General features: G+C 32.3%; 2 protein-coding genes across 3 annotated transcripts; both read left to right on the plus strand.

Moving 5' to 3' along the window:
* Positions 1 to 478: 478 nt before the first annotated feature.
* Positions 479 to 3361, plus strand: LOC134232759 (alpha-(1,3)-fucosyltransferase C-like). The gene is made up of 3 exons (XM_062714740.1): positions 479 to 512; positions 617 to 832; positions 2220 to 3361. Exons 1-3 carry the CDS (start codon positions 479 to 481, stop codon positions 3359 to 3361), a joined length of 1392 nt encoding a protein of 463 aa, XP_062570724.1.
* Positions 3362 to 14141: 10780 nt separating this feature from the next.
* LOC134232762 (alpha-(1,3)-fucosyltransferase C-like) lies at positions 14142 to 20819 on the plus strand. Of its 2 annotated transcripts, none has more exons than XM_062714741.1 (2): positions 14142 to 14276; positions 18404 to 20818. In XM_062714741.1, the coding sequence occupies exon 2, from the start codon at positions 18415 to 18417 to the stop codon at positions 19546 to 19548; it is 1134 nt and encodes a 377-aa protein (XP_062570725.1). In that variant the 5' UTR covers positions 14142 to 14276; positions 18404 to 18414; the 3' UTR covers positions 19549 to 20818. The 2 variants fall into 2 exon arrangements, with proteins under 2 accessions (XP_062570725.1, XP_062570726.1); XM_062714742.1 differs by lacking the exon at positions 14142 to 14276 and adding an exon at positions 14609 to 14939 and having other exon boundaries at positions 18404 to 20819.
* Positions 20820 to 21313: the final 494 nt, after the last annotated feature.

Below are 21313 nucleotides of genomic sequence, written 5' to 3' on the forward strand. Positions count from 1 at the left end.
ATATGGTAATAAGGAAATATATATTTTAGAAAAAGGAAAATAAAAATTCCTCGTAATCTGAAACATACATCACTGAGATCATCACGTGACTGAGATGATGAGATGATGTATCTGTGTATAAAGATTATATATCTTGCTTCAAAGCAAAGCAGAAAAGGATAAAGAGATATTGTCCGAGAAGGTAAGGCAATAATTGTATTTAACCGATTTTTCCTTAGGTGGTTAAGTAATGTGTTCTTAATTTTCATATTTTCCAAAACAAACTTATATGCATAGATGTACAGGAATTAATCAAGCAGTCGTGGTTAAGTTGCTGCTAGTGATTTAAGGTTGGGTGATCTATGATCAAAGATGTTTCTAAAACAATATACGTGTATGATTATTTAAGATTGAATGATTTAAAATCAAAATTGTTTGTAAGACAGTAGATGTGTATGATGAGTGATCTATTATCATAGTTGTTTGTGCGACAGTACAGATGTATGATGAGGGATCTCAGATCATAGTTGTTTGTAAGACAGAACAGATGAATGATGAGTGATTTAAGATCAACGTTTTTGTAAGACAGTAGATGTGTATGTTGAGTGATCTAAGATCAAAGTTGTTTGTAAGACAGTAGATGTGTATGATGAGGGATCTCAGATCATAGTTGTTTGTAAGACAGTACAGATGTATGATGAGGGATCTCAGATCATAGTTGTTTGTAAGACAGAACAGATGTATGATGAGGGATCTCAGATCATAGTTGTTTGTAGGACAGAACAGATGTATGATGAGGGATCTCAGATCATAGTTGTTGCTAATTTGAAAAATAATCTCCCATCACAGCTAAGTTAAGACCGCCCATAAGGTATGCTTTGAAATATTCCGAGAAAACAAATATAATGTTGATATCTATTTTATAAGTATGAGTTAGAATATTTAATGGAAATCGTACTTATGCGTAAGTATGTATGGGGTCTCAAACGAGTTCGACCAAAGCACAAACATCAACTGTTTGTCACCTGACATGGTTAAATTAGAGAAAAATATGTACAAATACAAAGATTGTAAAAATTAAATAATATACGGATAATTTTCACAATGAAATTGATTGTTTTTTTTAAGACAAATACCTTAGCCTTAAAAGTGCTGGGAGCAACTTCCCCATGCCCGGAAATTATATACAATTTAGCCGTCTTCTGATTAACTTCGTGCATTCAGTTTACACGACACGCATTGAAATGATGTAAAATTACCGAAAAAACCAACAGTGCACAACTTGCTCCCAGCTTTTTTCAAAATAGTAGGGACAATAGTTACATGTGTGTAAATATGATTTATTGTTAAGCGGATATCGTAGAACTTTTGAAATTTTCGGGAGTTTGTGCCTTGGAATGTATTACATTTATGTTTAAAACTGCATGATTGCGGCTTAATAAGAGACCTAGTCGTTATCAATTTAATAAGACTTCGAAATATTGAGTTATACATAACAAAATATGACTCAATTTTAGTCAGATCACGCATATTTAGTTTTAATTTTCATGTGTGCAAGTTGCAATAATAGCTTGATCTGCATATCAAGTACAGAAACAATGCGTGTCAACTAGTCCATAATGTCATCTATGTTAGTACAGCGAGATCAAGTTGGCTTAAATTTTACATTCGAATAGTGTAATAATGACAAGATAAGTTACACATTATTCAAGTTTGCAATAATGATGAAAAATCACAGTTTGTAACATTGTATGAAAAAGAAAATCATTATTTATTCACCGAGATTCATTTGTACAGTTTCTCTCTGACGTCATAATCGATTTCCCGAAACTTTACCTAGAATGATATACCTTTCGGAGTCCTTAACATAGCTGCAATACTTTTGTCCGAACAAATTAAAGATTTTAATACAAATCTTTAAAAGACAGGGAAAATATTTATTTAAGAAGAGACGAATTAGAACAAGAGGCTTATATATTTATTTATGATTGTTGTTTCAGATGCTCAATATTTAGAACTGTAAGTTTTCATGTTCGCCATACATCATGCAGACAACAAGAAAACGACATATACATGTAATTTAACATTTCACTTATGACCTTTGACATTCAACAGAAATAATTAATGTATAGAATACTTATCATGAGGTATGATATCATTTTTTTGATAATAAATTATTTGCTTTTTTCCCTTTTTTATATCTTTTTGGTTTTAATTATTTTATTTTAAAATTATTTCAGTCCACTCAGAGATGTTCGAAAGAAATGGCGTTTTTACATCACTGTGTTTTATAACAATAATATCTTTTGTTATAATCCTAAGTCTGATTCCAACTACAGAACGTTCTTTACTGACCTACCTCTCTACATTAGATACTTTTGACTCGTCACTCAACAATACAAATATGACAAATAAAGTGTCCAAAAACTCACTTCCAAGGATGTTTCGCACACATTGGTTTCATGCAGAGGAGTACTTTGTTCAACAGCTACGGTATTACGATAGTACTCAATGTCCCATACCAGGCTGTGTGTTAGAAACAAATGTTTCCAAGGCTGATATCGTGGTATTCAGTCACAGACGTATTCCTCAAACAGTGATTAAGAAAGAAAAAGGACAAGTCTGGGTGTTTAACACGGCAGAAAGTCCGTACCACACGTGGAGACCAAGCAAGGAATGGATGAAACTTTTTGATTTATCCATGTCGTATATGGAGGAATCTGATATTTATGTACCATTCTACGGGAAACTGCAAAAAATACAAGAACCCGCCATCAAAAACTACACTGGAATACTCAGCAAGAAAACCAAAGACACGGTATGGGTTTCAAGCCACTGTCAAACTCCTTCAAGAAGAGAAAAACTGGTTGAAGAACTAAGTAAATACTTAAAAGTGGATAAATTTGGCAGCTGTGGAACTAAAAAATGTGGCAAGCAATATGATAATTTGAAGGGGTGCCATTCCGTGTTCGAAAGAGACTACAAATTCTTTTTTTCTTTTGAGAATTCACTCTGCAAAGGTTATACCACAGAAAAACTATTTTCACTTTATTTAAACCGTACTCACATAATACCTGTTATAAATGGACCAAAAGACGCCGGTCATTATCTTCCTAAAGGAACTTATATAAACAGTCAGGATTTCCCTTCTGTCAGTCATTTAGCCAAAGAACTAATCAGAATAGGTTCCAATGAAACGGAATACATAAGCTACTTAAAGGAAAAGGACAAATTTATTCCCCAACTTTTTCGAAAAACTGTTTTTGATGCTCAGTGTGATTTATGTAAATATGTAAGAGACGTTTATACTGGGAAAAAGACTAGGAGAAATAAATCCTGGTTCAATGTTTTAAATCCAGATGTATATTGTACGATAGGTTAATAAAAAAAAATAGAAAATATTGATGTTGTAATTTATATTTCAATTTAAAAAAAATATGACTGGCAAAAACGTGTTTGTTTCGAGAGGGAGAGGGATTTTTGCATGCAAGTGCAGGAATATTTAAAATAGGTCTTATTTTATATGTATAGAACAAGTATTACACTTTCTTTCTACAAACTTTGGGGAAAAATGAAGATATGACAAATAAGTCTAGGAATTGACGTAAAAGGAATTGGCGCGGTTAATATAAGTGATATTCTTAATCACAAAAGGGTTCAGTCTTGTATTCCACCATATTTCAAGTTAAAGACTACACCTTGTACTTCCTACAAATATACATCGACCATTGCTTCCAAACTTCTTAATTACAAAAACACTTTACATGGCCTGGATATCGACTACCTGAAAAATAATCCCTCTTCGTGTTCATGTTCTTCTTCTCCCTATAACTATAGTCCTGCTGGACACGTTATTACAGGTAACGTAAATATAATTCATAATGAGGCCCTAGATCACTTATTTTAAAAGGTCCTAAATATAGGGAACCCCGATCCTTCAACTGGCGTCGGAATTTCATAAATATTAGGATTCTGTTGAAATTTACGCCAGACGATGGGCCAGATATGAAAAAGAAGACGTTGACACCTAGTCAGAATGGATTAAATGTATCAGATCCATGTTAAATTCACGTATTAAAAGATTGAGGGGCAAAATGAAAACCATCTATCCTTCCGTGTTCAATAAACCAGAAGTGAAAAAAGAATTAGATAGATTACACGATCAGTACGTACTGGTTTCTGTCGACAAAGCAGGTAACAACATTGTCTTCGTTTGTAAGTCTCATTATATAAATTGCATTCTAGAAGAACTTTGATTAAATTCTACAAGTGGTAATCCTACTTATACTCATACTTCTCTTTCTAAGGAAGAAATTTTTCAAAATCAACTGTCAGTTTTGAATACTTTTAATATTCCACAGAGCCAAAATGAATTTGAATTACCTTATATATATTGGATTCCCAAACTTCATAAGAATCCTTACAAACAAAGATACATTGCAGGTTCCAGTAAATGTTCAACCAAGCCTCTTTCATTACACCTCACTAAGACATTGCCAGTAGTGAAGGAAAAATTTTAAGAGTACTGTGCAACTATATATTCAAGAAGTGGTGTAAATCAGATGTGGATACTTAAAAATTCTAAAGAACTTTTGGAAAATTTGAAATCACAAGACTTTACAAAAATCAACAGTTTAAAAAACGTACGACTTTTCGACTTTATATACAACAATTCCCCACGACAAATTAAAATCCAGGCTGTATGATATCGTTGACAGCTGCTTCTTCAATAAAAATGGAACTCGTAAATTTACTTACCTCGTCATTGGTCATTTGCAAAACTATTTTGTTAAAACAGATTCTGATTGCAAACATTAGCACTCTGAAGTTGACATCAAGAAGATGATTTAGTTTCTGATTGACAATATCTATGTGGTTTTTGGAGACCAGGTATTCCAACAAACTATTGGAATTCCCATGGGTCCAAATTTCGCTCCGTTATAAGCAGACTTATTTTTGTTTATTTTGTCAATTAATAATGATAATGTCCATTCCTACGTCGATACGATATATCCTGGTGAGCTGAGATAAAAGATATCACAGAGTCTTACACTTCTGCTTCATACTTGGATATTTTACTTGAAAAAGACACTAATGGTAATCTAATAACCAAGCTATATGATAAACGTGATGTCTTTAACTTTTCTATCGTCAACTTCCTATACTTATGCAGCAATATACCTTCATCACCTGCATACGGAGTATATATATCTCATTTGATTCGATACGCAAGAGCATGCTCTACGTATGAACAGTTTCTTAAACGAGGTAAATTATTGACAAGCAAGTTGATGAAACAAGAATACCAGCAGTCTCGTTTAAAGTCATCATTTCGTATGTTTTATGGTCGATACAATGACCTTGTCAGCAAATACATTTTATCATTGAGTCAAATGCTGACTGACGTTTTTTCATACCAATTGTAAGTCCATTATTTATACACTGAGTTGACGACGGATTTTTTCCGCTATTTTCTGATCATGACAACGAGCACACGGCGTTTCTGTATTCAACAGAAAAAGCTGGAAATCACAAATCTAATATTACAAAATTAACATCCTGACACCACATTATTTTAACGTAATAGTTCATGTAAAAAGCTTGATTTTTTTTTTTTTGCCTATTTGAATTGATCAATCTCCCATGGTCAATTTTCATGCGCAGTAATTTATGTTGATTATATAGAGCCGAAAGCGAGGCTTCTGTGTCGGCCGATTTACTCCGATGGTATTCAACAGAAAAAGCATAAACATCCGCCACAAATAGTTCATGTCATTTTCTTCTGAATTGATCTAATTTTCATAATGTAAGTAAATGTAATGATAAAGTAATCTTATTTTGATTATTAGATTTCGTTCAAAGTACAACTAAATTATAAAGAACCTGAAACGTTTTTCGTAATGGAACTCATTCTTAGTGTAGCGGACTAGCGTCATACACTGAAAGAGATACGAACGAGAACTCTACATACTGACGGCAAACGGTAAATCTATTCTTATTCAAACTTTTCATGAACATTTTCTTGGTTTAAATGAATTCATCAATGCATACAAACTTTAGGAAACATGCGTATTTATTACTTAATCAGCAGTATCATCTGCCAAAAGCGGTAAAACTATGTCAGTACTCTGTTATAAATATTAAAATAAAAAACGGACACCGATATTTTCGTAAAATTGCGATTGAAAACAGCAAAATGAAGTATTTTTTTTAATAAAACGAAAACCTCATTTACAAACCAGATAATGTTTACGCCCGCAAACTCTCACATATACCACTTTTTTATGTTTTGTCATTAAATATCTTTTGTTTGTTTTTAACTTGGTATTGTGTTTTTTCTTCACAATATTAAAAAAGATTAAGTTTTGACGTACACCATGTATAATGTTCGTGTAATTGAAATACATTTATGTTCACAGAGAAGTTTAATATGACAAACCTGTTAGCTCTTAAAAGGATGCTGTGTTAAAATCCACATTTTATCAACATTGATATTATTCCTCCGAAACTGAAATTTTCATAACACTTGGGTAAAGGTGCAAAGGAAAAATATAGTACAAATCTGAAGATTTTTAGCAGTGAATTATATAACCGTTCTACCGCCTCTAATATGAATATAATGGCAGTGTCCACATTTTGCAATGGGAAACCCAAAATATGTGTAGGATGAACAAGTAATAGAAGAAGCATAACGGCAACATGTAATAAAGATTGTATGAAAATTTCGTTCGGTGGTGTAAGAGGAGTTGTGGATAAGAGATGGGTATACCTAAAGCGTAACAAACAGATGGACGGAAATCCCGATTAATAAATACCCTCCCGCTTTTCAAGCAGGGGGTATGAAAAAGGACTAATGTAGGCAGGCAAGCATTATGGCCTATGCATTATTTTGCTATTCAGTGTCTCTAAATGTCTTTCTCAAGATTGTTGCAACTCAAAAAATCTCAAACAGTTGTATGTATTTGAAATAATAATATTGTTCACTCACTTAACCTCCTGATCAAAGATTTTAATGACACCATGTTCAACTCCCATGAGTGCTTTCAGTACTTTGATTTAATAAAGTAACCCCAAATATGTTACTTTTTAGCGCAAAAGGGTCACACAATAATTTACAGGCATTAAGTTGCAAGATTTGTTCGGTGATAAATATTATGCAAACAATTTTACGAAAGATAAACTTTGATTTATTGTTATGGTTACATCTGATAAAATATGATAAAGGTTAAAGTAATTTACCAAAAAGTTAAAGTTTAAGTGCAAAAAAGGTCTATTTAATTGTACCGTATATCAGTAAGATGCACACTGACCCCCTATTTTCTCTGCAATTTTGAGTCACACTATATGAGTACGCATCTAAAATATACTTCTCAAAAAATCCTGGATTTAACAAATTTCATGAGTGACATACCCTAAAGCGGCAGAGTGATGCACAAAGGGGAAAATTGACAAAAGTAGAATTTTCGCATGACCTCTGTAAAGAGGTAGGTTAATTATCTCCATAAAATGGCCCTGTAAATATACAATTAACCGACCAAGTCATAAGATCCCATTTCGAACATCAACATAAAGTAGAGATTTGGTGCTTTCATTTTCCTCTGAGAGTGCGAGTTTTGAAACTGCAGTGTTCTTGATTTTTTAAGAAAATGGGGGGAATTGAGCATCTTCAACTTTTGATTAAAAAAAAAATAAGCCCACCCCGCGATCCAAAAAAAATTTCATGGACTAGAATCTTCGAAAACAGTTATTTCATTATATAATCAAATAATTTAGATCAGAGGTTGGGGCTATGCAAAATATTAAAAAATATCTTATTTGTCTTGTCATTTTTAAAGAAATTTTCAAGATTTTTTATAAAAATCGGCAAAGTTCATTGCGTCATAATACATGAACAAGAGAAAAAAAATTACGTCATTTTTATTTGATATGAAGTCACCAAGGTTTCAAAGTAAAATTTAACATATATTTAACTTAAACTGGGTAGTTCTGATATTTAAGAAAATTACAGGGCCAAAAATGGATTAATGTGACTTTTGTTCAATTCCTAAAAGTATTAGGTTTCAGAAAATAACAGGTTTTAGAACCTAAAAATTATATTTTTATGGGCAAAAATAAAAGTAAAAATAATTTCTGCATGGCCCAGAACGAAAATATTGCAAAATACACTGGTACTTCGTCCTCCCTATGGTATGCATGCGCAGAAAAGTTGAATAAGTTTCAATAGTTACCATGGTCTCAGATATCCACGAATGAATGTAAGTAGACCAAAAACTTTGATGTAATCTTTTTAAATGTTGTTAGAACATATTTCTCACTTTTGCATGCTCCAATTGAATGTTGTTTGCAAGTTTGAGCTAAAAATAAAAGTAGCGTGACCTTGACATACACGAAACAACGAAAGTGTAGGTACAACCTTTATTTTTCCGGCCTTATATTGTGCAGTCTATTCTTGCAGTTTGATTGTCATATCTTTGCTATATACTCATAATTTTCATATTATTTCATAATCTTATCCTGCGCAAGTTATTCTCTGTGTGCTACAGATACATTAAAAGAAAGACATGATTTTGACTCAATGTGTCCTTTAAAACGACGTTAGAAGCAGTTTATAGTGAAAACTGTATAATCCCACACCTGTCCAATCCGTCACAATGTGAATCTTGACGATAAATGTCTTTCCCATTTTAAAATTTTCCATTATTTATACACTGTGCATGTTAGATTAGACAGGTTTCACTGAACTTAATTCTCTGAAGCCTAATAAAAATCCTCGAAAAATAAATGAAATTGATATTTTTTAAAATAAATAAAACCCAGATACCAGTCCCAAAGGTGTCTCGTTTGCTATCTTGTTTTGATCCTATTTTTGGGATTAAAAACGCAGTTTTAACTTATTTTTCTTATACCGAAATCCTTTCATTTCAATGAAACATATGGAGAGAAAGAGCAGTATTCAAGATTAAAAGTCAATAAAACAATACAAAACAGAAGCAGAGCAATCAGAGGTGGGATTAGGTGCCATGGAGCAAACTGCGGAAGTGACCGGGCAGCAGGGGATGCTCGCACCTCCATGACACCTGATCCCATCTCTGATGTTTTAGAGGTCCGATTTTGCTCTGATCCTATTTTGTATTGCTTTATTTACTTTGATATTGAATACAGTTTATCTCTGCTACAATTGTTAATATTAAGTATTTCAGCTTAAATATGAGTCTGTTGACAAGGAAATATTATGAAAAAGTATTATCTTTAAAAAGGTAAGCCAAGAACGTCCACTCATCTGATGCATGCGTCACGTGAATTTTTTGTCAGTGTAGAATTAAATAGTTTTCCTCAAAAAAGCATAAAAAAATGTTGTTCGAAGACAGTTGTATAGAATGTAAAATGTAATACGTGTGTTTGTACGCTTTAAGTTGTTCACAATTTTAATATGTATAATAAAGATATACAGATTATGTAATATATACAAATGTATGCCGTATCTTGTTTAGTTGAGTTAACTGAATGATTGAATCAAGATTTTATTGCAATAATTCATGACTTAAAGATATATTACTTACCGGTTAGTAGGGGATACTCACTCCTCCATGGCACCTGATCCCACCTCTAATGTTTTGGAGGTCCTAGTTTGCTCTGCTCTTATATTGTAATATTTTATGAACTTTGAGATTGAATACTGTTCGTTATCTCCATATCCTTCTTACAAAAGAATGTAGTTAAAAGTATTCGTCAGGTTCGTAAATTTATTTTGTACTAATTCAGTTTCAGTAAAGAAATAAAGAAAAATTCGTAAGTTCACATTAAGTGAAAAAAAATTCTACGATTGTCAAACCTTTTTTTAAAAACCTGTAATCATTGCCATTTCATTTATTTGAATTATGAACTTTCGGAATAAACTCAATATTTATTCTGTAGATTTTAATTTGATTTTTAGAGTCCTTAAATATTTATATTTGGTGTTAAGAGAGTTTAACTCTCCTAGTAAAGGGTCATTTAAGAAAAGAAAAAAAAGACAATAAAATGAGCCACTCTATGCCTTAATAAAAAATTACAAAAACTATTTATAAAAAAAAAACACTACATAGAACAGATACCAAACCTGTTGTTTAGAAATAACGAAAGATAGGAGTAGAGCATTTGATGAAAAATACATATGTTGGTGTCATTATGGTAGACATATAGAAGTGATAGCCTCAATTCTGATCTTATCCTCCTCAATCTAAAATCTTATGGTGAAATGTGTGGAGAAAACAAATAGTATGCCAGCTGAAAAGTCCTTTAAACAATACAAAATAGGAGCAGATCAAGCACAGACCTCTTAAACAACAGAGGTGGGTTCAGGTGCAATGACGGATTGAGCATTCCTAGCCAATCGGTAATACCCGTCATGTGCTCCTTGTCACGATCGGGAAATACTGTAAAACCAGAATATTTGGCGCACTACTAATTTTAGCGCATTTGACGCAAGAGCCCCTGAATACTAAAATTTATTGTGCGCTAAAGGATTTCTAATCTAAATACTATTTTCGTGTGTATTTTCAAAGCTTTCACAAAAATGCATGTAAACCGGAATGAGCGATTACGTAATGTCGAAGGGTCGTTTGATTTTTTAAACACACTAGCACTGTAGGAACGATCAAGAAAATACTGCCAAATTATAAATTCGTTAAACTGTTGTAAGTTGTTACCCAATACTTATCATTAGCACTTCAAAGTTCGGATTTTCGGCATGTCAATCATTTATTGCCTCGAGGTAAACAATGCAATTAAGCATGGCTTTTGAGCTTGAAGTCAATAGCTGAGTATGATTATGGATTATCCAAGTAACTTTCTTGCAATGCATACATTATTTTATATGAATAAAACATGAAAAATGCGTAAATACTCAACGTTTTCTTTTTTTAAACATTAAAATAAATTGACACTGTGTCACGTCCAGATGATTAAAACACCACGGTAAAGTTGACGAATGTTAACTTATAAGGGGTGTTAAGAAAGTTCGTTCCAGGATGAAATATTTTCAAAAAATTCAAAGTAGTGCTTATATAAAAAGATGAATTTTCAAGTCTGACAAAATCACATGTGTCCTTTAGATTTATAGCAATTCATTTCTAGCAGGAACTTATAGAATTTTTCTTCCATATGAAAATATATAACTTCTTTAAAGCACCCGAATGATAGAAATGCTGGTCATTTAGAGTGAAAATAAAGGATAAGTTACTTTTGTTTCTTTTTAGCTTATCTTGCATCAGACAAGCTGATGAAAAATATGCTAATAAGAACGATAGATCACTTTTCAAAAGAATAGGTTTGTCATTTTGATTTTTTTTTCAGATCTGATAATTATTGCACGATATTTGAAAGAGTGTTTTGACCTGTATGCTTAATATTGCCACAAATATGCGTCATTCCTAATTTTTCTTAACAGACATCATCTGTTTTAATACCTGCCCTCTGCTTAATGATTCAACAATAGGCAGTTAAAACTTTATCAGTAGCAAGAATGGACTCTGTAAACATGAAATATTACCAATTGTAAATATCTTCTAATCGTATTTCTTTTGCAAAATAAAACAAAAATGTGGAACGAACTTTCTTAACACCCTTTATATACGGAAATGCTATTGTGTTTCCGTGCTTGACTAACCAAAAAGTGAAATACGGGCTTGAATAAAAGAAAAAAAGATATCACATTTTGATATTTTCATGACAAGTTCAAGCGCTAAAATCTATTTGCGCCGATGCATTCCTGCTTGCGTTTTCGCTAAATTACGTTTGCACCAAATTTTCTCGTTTTACAGTAGCGGGAAAAAATCTGTGGACGACTCAGTTTTAAAAATAATGGCCTAACAATCAAAGGCCAGTCAGCATGGTCTTTCTCCAACATATTTCTTGCAAAAGCAATGGGTCAAAATTAGTCATTATATCAGCGGCCTACTTGAAATCTGTGAAGATATTCCTCAAGGACCCATATTCTGGCAGGTTATTGAAAATCTTTATAAATGATGTAAAAGACCCTTCAGTTGTTATAAAAATTTTGACCTTTTGACCTTGATTTAAGAGTTTGACCCACTTAAAAAAATATTGGTCTTAACTTTAAAAGAATTAAAAGTCGGACTTTCATATTTCACAGGTGTATTTCTTGGAACAAGACCTTCCTTTGGGTACAAACTTTTTTGACCTTATCCATTGGAGTTTGACATACATTTGAGATAATTTAAAACGCGTTATAACCTGCCATACGGGGGCATCAGTGTTGTACAAACACATCTTTTTTTTATTCTTCAACACTTCAACAATACTAAATCAGCAAAACTGCAGGTGAGATAACTCATCCGTATGCAACTGGATAGATATACGGAGAATGAAATGAGTAACCTTATAATTCATTTACAGTCAGTTAAAACTCAGTGATAAGTATTGGAATAATGAAATTAAAAAGTTATAGAACATTCAGCATTTTTTTTTATATCTTCTGTATGATTTACAACGTATTATAACGTTTTGTTGCATTGAACAATAAAGAACTCCTCATTTACTACAATATTTTTATCGTTCTGCAGATTTCAGTTCATTGAACTCGAACAAAACGTGCCAATAAAACATGCTAAAGTTTTTTTTTAAAGATACCATGAATTTAAACCGTTTAGTGTGTATTGTATAAATGGATCCTAAATAGTTAGCATCTGATATTAAATCTCATTAATTTTTTTTATTCAAAGATCATGAAAGTCATTTATATTCTCATCAATACTGCATGTTATTTATCCACATGTACACTTCTAATTAAATAGATATACAACATACAAGCGTGTCAGTGTCAAATCGAATCAGTTTCGATCAAGAGATGCATGAAAAATCTGATGGTAGTAAAAATATAATGTAATGTTTGTAGTTCATATTTCATCATAAGTGAGTGGAATCATGATATTCAGTCTAAATATTTTCTGCAGAATTCGGCTTAATAGAATCGAATGAATTATTGAGAACATTTTCATAAATATTGCGTTGAAAATTGAACAATTTTAGCTCTGAATACAAGGAAATATTTGAAAGGCAAAACGAGAAAATTTCCATTCATGTAATACATACATCACGTGACTAGTGCAATCACTTTAAAACAGGATAATACTACTAAGCATTAATTAACATTAAAAAGAGCTTTGCTTGTATTTAAAAAAGTTAAAATTTGTAAGGAATTACATGCATGATATTTTGTGCAAAAATGAAAAAAAGGATAAGAAGGGATAACGAAATTTTTGTCAGCTCTATTTATATCAATAAAGAAATATAACAGTTTAACCGTAGATACTGCTAGTGTGATCTAAGAAAATAATGACGAAGTAGAGAAGGAATAAGAATTATAATAGTCTAGCTTTAGAATAGTAGACTAAGATCAAGGTATTAGCAAAGAAATAAAAAAAAATATAGAACTAAGAAAACAGTTAAAGACATAAACAATTATTCAAAGAATGGGGGACTTAAAATCAGGATTGTATCTAAGAAATAATAATTATAATAGCTCAGTTTTAGATGCTGCCAGTGTGATCTACGACTGAATGACCTAAAATATTATGGATAGTTTCTAAGTCAAAAAATGTTAATCATGACATACTTAAGCCTGGATTTTTTGTGAAAAATCTCATTTGAAAATCCTGCGCACGATTGTATTTTTAACATTTTAAATTTCTATATCCAATAATGAACAGAGTCCATAGATCACGACAGATTCTAAGACAATACATGTTTATTAATACTTATTTAAACCCAAATAAATTTTCTGTCAAAAATAAGGAGTACATTTAAAACGAATTAATGATTAATCGATGATATTTCACACAATGATAGAGAATTCATTAAACATTCACTTGATGTTAAAAATAAACAATATTTTACGTTGCCTTAACGTAATTGAACAGATTTGTTATTACTTTATATACTAGTTATCTTGAACTGTTTGTGCTCTCTAATTAAGGGCAAATTAGAATTATGAAATTCAATAAAAAGTATCAGAAAAATATTTTTAAAAAAATACTCTATAATACGTTCTGTATGTTGACAAGGAAGTGTTTATTTTAGAAAAAGGAAAAAAATCCCGTTTATCTGAAATATGCATCACGTGACTGAGATTATCATTGCAAAGCAGGATGCCAGTTCTTAAATATTATACAGCACTAACAAAGGAATTCAATTTGAAGTAGAGAATGACTAAAATAATATTTCATGAAGTTGTTTATAAATTCTTTATCTTGCATCAAAGAAAAGCAGACAAAGATAAACAGATACTTTCCGAGAAGGTAGGGTAATTTTTTTAATAGATGTCTTTCCCTTTGTGGTAAAGTCAATGTATCATTTTCATATTCTACAAAACAAGCTTATAAACATAGATGTACAAGGAAAAAAATCAAAGCACTCCTATTGAAGATGCTGCTAGTGATTTATGGTTGAGTCATCTAAGATCAAAGTTGTTGCTAAGACAGTACATATGTGCATGTTGAGTGATGTAAGATCAAAGTTATTTGTAAGACAGTATATGTGTATGGTGATTTAAGATTGAGTGATCTAAGATCAAAGCTGTTTCTAAGATACGCAGGTATGTTAAGGTTACAACCAAATATTCTACTTGCCTATAAGATATGACGTCATAGTAAGCTATATGACATGAAGTTTAGAGATAACAATTTCTTAAAATCGATATCTACGATTGATGTGAGGTCGTAAAAATAAATCAAAAAATGGAGAGACATAATATAAACTAAATTTTGCCGTTTCTGGGTCTCTGTAGATATCACAGGCGTTAAATACCAAACCCGTGACTTCATAACTGTTGATCAGGCAGTAGCAGAGTGAAAGTGAAACATAGCGCGAATTCATGTAAACAAACACAAGAAATCGGAGTTTAAAAGCATTAAGAATGAATATCATGTGTGATTTATGTGGGAATAAAGCTTATGAATAAGGTATGATAATATATTTTTTTTTACAAATTCTTCGTAAAATTAAAGCAGGCAGGGTGTTGAGTTGCCGATCAGCCTTTCCTCAGTCGTTCGTAACAAAAAATGTGCAAAGGTTCAACACTACGCCGCATAATTTGAAACTTAATTTTTGTTTCTATCTAAAGTTCTTATTCTATTGTTTTTGGAAAGTGCTGCTAGAATTGTATGGTTTACGAGAATTGATGCATTTTTTTTTCGATGTTATGAACAAAATGTATAAATTTTTGGAAGATTTCATCCGAAAGTGTTGAATAATTATTTCTGTGATAGGACAGTAGGATTCTAGCAGCAGTTTTTTGGTACAGAGATTATTTTAGATAACTATCATTACAAATTGAAATTAATTATACCCGGGTTAGTGTTGAACTTTTTAATTTTTCATTAAGGCATATTTTCTGAAAATAGACATCACGTGGTGACGTCGTGGTGAAGTGCTTCCCGTAGTACAAGTCCCATTGATGTCTAGAGAATGCTGAATGATAGCAACATTTTTATCATTGACTTTTCCGATTTATCCGTGTTACATAATTATAAAAAAGTGTTAATTCGCTGAATTTTGATTCATGTCCTGTCTTAACAAACCCGCGTAGTACATGTGTATTTTAAGTGATCTAAGATCAACGTTGTTTCTCAGACAGTACATGTGCATGTTGAGTGGTCTAAGATCAACGTTGTTTCTCAGACAGTACATGTGCATGTTGAGTGGTCTAAGATCAACGTTGTTCTCAGACAGGACATGTGCATGTTGAGTGGTCTAAGATCACACTTGTTTCTCAGACAGTACATGTGCATGTTGAGTGGTCTAAAATCAAACTTGTTTCTAAGACAGGACATGTGCATGTTAAGTGATCTAGGATCTAAGACAATATAAGTGTATGATGACAGTGGCTGCATAAAGTCTTTTAAAGGGCTAATATATACATTGATAAATCTATGGTATATTGTGTCGGCAAGAAGACTATATCTATACAAGCATTCTAATGTGATAAGTTTAGGTATGATAAAGACAAAGTCAGATAGATCTTCTGATATTTATATGAAAAATATCGTGATAAAGAACAGTATTCAAGATCAAACGCCCATAAACAATGCAATACAATATTTCAAGTGATGTGCAAGCATTAAGAGTTCCTCACATACTTTTATCCCGCTGTTTAATATGAAGCTCTGAAAGACATAGAAATATTTATTTAAGAGAGGAAAATTGAGAAATAGGAGGCTAAGATCAATATTTATTTAAGGTGGTTGTTTCAGATGCTCAATATTTAGAACTTTAAGGTTTAATATTCTCCATACATCATGCAGATAAACGTTCAATGTTTACCATGCATAAATTTTCGCTTTCTAATGCAGTGGATTGTAGAAATAAATGTAAAGTTTTTCTTTAATTGTTTTATCTTTGAACATGTTGTTGAATTACTAGTATCATAGCAAGAAAACGACATATACATGTTATTTAACAATACCAGACACTTAAGACCATTGAATGAAATTAATTATTGCATAGAATAATTATAATGAGGTACAGGTTTTGTCTAATAATATTTTTACTGCATCTTTTAATATAAATATTTCTTTGAACATATTATTTGCTTTTCGTTGGCGTCCGTTGTTGGCGTTGTTGTTGTTGTAAACTTTTCACATTTTTCTTTTTCAAGAACCACTTGGCCAATTTCAACCAAACTTGCTACAAAAATCCTGTGGGTAAAGGGGATTCAAGTTTTGAAGGGCCACGCCCTTTTCAAGGGGAGATTATGTTAGAAAAAAATTAATGGCATTTTTAAAAAATCTTCTTCTCAAGAACCACTGGGCCAGGAGAGATGTGTAATTTAGTAAAATTATTCAAGTTTGTTCAAATCATGATTCCAATGGCTGATCAAAGTTTTACATAGGAATATATAGGAAAAATCTTTAAAAATCTTCTTCTCAAGAACCACTGGGCCAGGAAATGATCATGTGGAATCATCCTCAGGTATGATTCCAATAACCCCCAGTAGGGTTCAAAAATGGCTCAGTTTAACATAGGAATATATAGGAAAAAATCTTCAGAAGCACTGGACCAGGAAAGATGAAACTCATGTGGAATCATCGTCAGGTAGTGTAAATTCAAGTTTGTTCAAATCATGACCCCTTGGGGTAGGGTGGGGCAAAATGGCTGATCAAAGTTTAACATAGGAATATATAGGAAAAATCTTAAAAAATCTTCTTCTCAAGAACCACTAGACTAGGAAAGATGAAACTCATGTGGAATCATCCTCAGGTAGTGTAGATTCAATTTTTGTTCAAATCATGACCCCCGGGGGTAGGGTGGGGCTAAAATGGCCAATCAAAGTTTTACATAGGAATATATAGGAAAAATCTTCTTCTCAAGAACCATTGAGACAGGAAAGATGAAACTCATATGGAATCATTCTCAGGTAGTGTAGATTCGATTTTGTTCAAATCATGACCCCCAGGAGTAGGGTGGGGCCAAAATGACCGATCAAAGTTTAACATAGGAATATATAGGAAAAATCTTAAAAAATTCTTCATAGAACCACTAGATAGGAAAGATGAAACTCATGTGGAATCAGGTAGTGTAGATTCAATTTTGTTCAAATCATGACCCCCGGGGGTAGGGTGGGGTAAATTGCCAAAAAGTTTTACATAGGAATATATCAGGAAAAAATCATTGAGAAGGAAAGAAAACTCATGTGGAATCATCCTCAGGTATGTAGATTCAAGTTTGTTTTGCCACTGTCAAAGGTTTCAAGAAAAAGAGAAAAAAATTCTTCTGAAGAACCACTGGACCAGGTAGATGATACTCATTGGAAATCTTTAGTATTGGATACATGTTTGGCAGGGTGGGGCCAAAATGGGAAATCAAAATTTTACATATGAATATACAGGAAAAATCTTTAAAAATCTTCTTCTCAAAAACCACTGGACCAGGAAAGAAGAAACCATGTGGAATCATCTTCAGGTAAGACATTTAAATTCTGGGGTTTGGGGCCAAAATGGCTTCAAAGTTTAACATGGAATAATTCATCTTCTTTCAAAGGACTAGATAAACTCAGAAAAGGTAGTGTTTCAAATTTGTTTAAATCATGACCCCCAGGGGTAGGGTGGGGCCAAAATAGCCGATAAAAGTTTTACATAGGAATATCTAGGGAAACTTTTTAAAATCTTGTTTTCAGGTACTTTAAAGCCATGCTTAGTGATATTTATAGGGAATCATCCACAGGTATAGTAGATTCATGTTTGTTCAAATCATGACCCCCTGGGGGTTAAAATTCAACCCCGCCTCAATCAAACTTTCAGTTCTGATCTGATGTGTGATTTTTCCTAGCCAATTGCTCAGGTGAGCGATGTGGCCCCTGGGCCTCTTGTTTGCCTTTCCTTTATCTTTTTTTTTTGGTTTCAATTAAAATTTGTTTTAATTATTTCAGTCCACTCAGAGATGTTCGAAAGAAATGGCGTTTTTACATCACTGTGTTTTATAACAATTATATCTTTTATTATAATCCTGAGTCTGATTCCAACTACAGAACGTCCTTTCCTGACCTACTTCTCTGCATTAGATACGTTTGACTTGTCACAGAACGATACAAATATGACCAATAAAGTATTCAATAACTCACTTCCAAGGACATATCGCACACATTGGTTCCAAGCAGAGGAGTGCTTTGTGGATCAGCTGCGGTATTACGATGGTACTCAATGTTCCATACCTGGCTGTGTTTTAGAAACGAATGTTTTCAATGCTGATATAGTGGTATTCAGCCACAGAGACATTCCTAAAACGGTGATTAAGAAAGGAAAAGGACAAATCTGGGTGTTTAACACGGCAGAAAGCCCGTATCACACTGAAAGACCAAATAAGAAATGGTTGAAACAATTTGATATATCCATGTCGTATATGGAGGAATCGGATATCTATGTACCATTCTACGGTAAATTGCAAAAAATACAAGAACCCGTCATCAAAAACTACACTGGAATACTCAGCAAGAAAACTAAAGACGCAGTATGGGTTTCAAGCCACTGTCCAACTCCTTCAAGAAGAGAAAAGTTAGTTGAAGAGCTAAGTAAATACTTAAAAGTGGATACATTTGGCAGATGTGGAACTAAAAGATGTGGCAAGCAATATGATAATTTAAAGGGGTGCCAGGACATATTCGAAAGAGATTACAAATTCTTTTTTTCTTTTGAGAATTCACTTTGCAAAGGTTATACAACAGAAAAACTGTTTTCACTTTATTTAAACCGTGCTCACGTAATACCTGTTTTTAACGGACCAAAGGACGCCGGTCAATATCTTCCTACAGAAACTTACATTAACAGTCAGGATTTTCCTTCTGTCGGTCTTTTAGCCAAAGAATTGATCAGAATAGGCTCTAATGAAACGGAATACACAAGCTACTTAAAGGAGAAGGACAAATTTATTCCAAAATCTTTTCGAAAAATCATTTTAGATGCCCAGTGTGCTTTATGTAGATATGTAAGAGACGTATATAACGGGAAAAAGACTAGGAGAAATAAATCCTGGTTTAATGTTTTAAATCCAGATGTATATTGTACGATAGGTAAATAAAGGGGAAGAAAATATTGATGTTGTAATTTATATTTTGAAAATAATTTGACCGGTAACCACATGTTTGTTTCGACAGGGATAGGGATTTTGGGTGACAAGTGAATTTACCTTCTTTAGTTTTAGGGTCATTTATACCTGAATTTTAAAAATTGCAAAAATTGAAAAAAAAAATTTAGTTATTTGAAAATTAGGAGTGGGACCAATAAAGTGTATAAAAAGTGAATAGGAACTAAAAACTCATTCATAAGAAAATATCAAATAACCTCGTAGTTATCTCCAAAATGTTTCCTCTATTTTATAAACGGTTACTCTAAATAACACTTGTAGAGTTCCCAAAAATTCCATTGACAATTAAATACGAGTACACGGACAACTGCTTTAGGTGAACTATCAGGACGTAAGCCATTTACTTCATTTAAGAGACCTATCAAAATGATCGAACAGTAAATGAATGTGATTAGCTTTTACTTTAAAAAAAAAACAGTTACCAGCTCCATTGGTCTCTTTTGATATTTTGTATTGATCCTATTTTTGCATTAAAACACCGTTTTTACTTATGTTTTACTTATGCCGAAAGCAATTTATTTCTATCAATGTAATTAAGGGTGCATACCATTAACTCTACATTTTCAAAATTGTCATTACAACCTTATATTCATTATTGCTACAAAAATACATACATTATACCTACATGCATACATTACCACTATATGCATACCCCCTTCGCTCTCTGGCAGCTTAAACATTTACGGATTGATATAAGATACAACATTTATATAAAAATGTAGCGTTAATGATATACACACTTAATATAAATATACATGTATATTTTTTTTAAGTCCACTGACCTCATTTTCGTAGTTTGAAAAATATGTTTGTCATTAGTTGCGAAACTTTTGCGCTATGAAACGAAACTTCCGTGTTTTAACTCGTAACTTTTGATCATTGCTTTAATTTTGTATAATGCATTGTAAATAGGCACATAGCCTCGAAAAAGATAAATCAAAACTGGTACGAAACATAAATTATTTCAAATTTAATTGTCTGATTTTTAATCAAATGAAAATCCAAATTTAAGAGAATGGAGTGATATAACCCAAAATAGTACACTGAATATAAAGATTGACCTTTTGTATTTTTAATCCATTGCATGCATTTAAAAATTGAATTTTCATAAAACACTGAATATGTTTGTCATCGTGTATATAAGCTATAGGGAAATGAAACAGGAAGATTTTTACACCTAGCAATTTGTATGAACAAGAAATAAAAATGATAGAACGTTCTTCCGGGAATTGCAATTTTTGTTTTGATTAATTCAATTTTTCATGTTTTATGCATTTTATGCCAGAGTGGTCTGCCCTTAGGATAAAATAAATGAAAATGTACAAAACCATGGGTTTTCTATGTATTTAATAAAACATTTAAACACCATTTAATATTTTTATCTTCGTGATCCTTTTTTCACATACTTATCATGTTCTTGACGTGAAAAAAATCTTATCCATCATTTCTTGCTTCATACAGGCAGATTTCATCAGTTATACCACCTGTAGCATATTGAACTTAACTCTATTTACGTGCAGTCTCTGTTTCAAAATGTTGTACGAGGGTTGTGTGTTGTAAGAGGGTTGTGTGTTGTACGAGGGTTGTGTGTTGTACGAGGGTTGTGTGTTGTACGAGGGTTGTGCGGTCCGGTAAAATCATGGACACATTTTAAAAGCGTTTTTCTCGGCAAATAATGAGCGCAAAGAACTGAAATTTC

Source organism: Saccostrea cucullata, unplaced genomic scaffold (assembly GCF_032062105.1).
Source record: "Saccostrea cucullata isolate Sc308-1 unplaced genomic scaffold, CSIRO_AGI_Scuc_v1 ctg10964, whole genome shotgun sequence".
In the NCBI taxonomy this organism is placed as follows: Eukaryota; Metazoa; Mollusca; class Bivalvia; order Ostreida; family Ostreidae; genus Saccostrea; species Saccostrea cuccullata.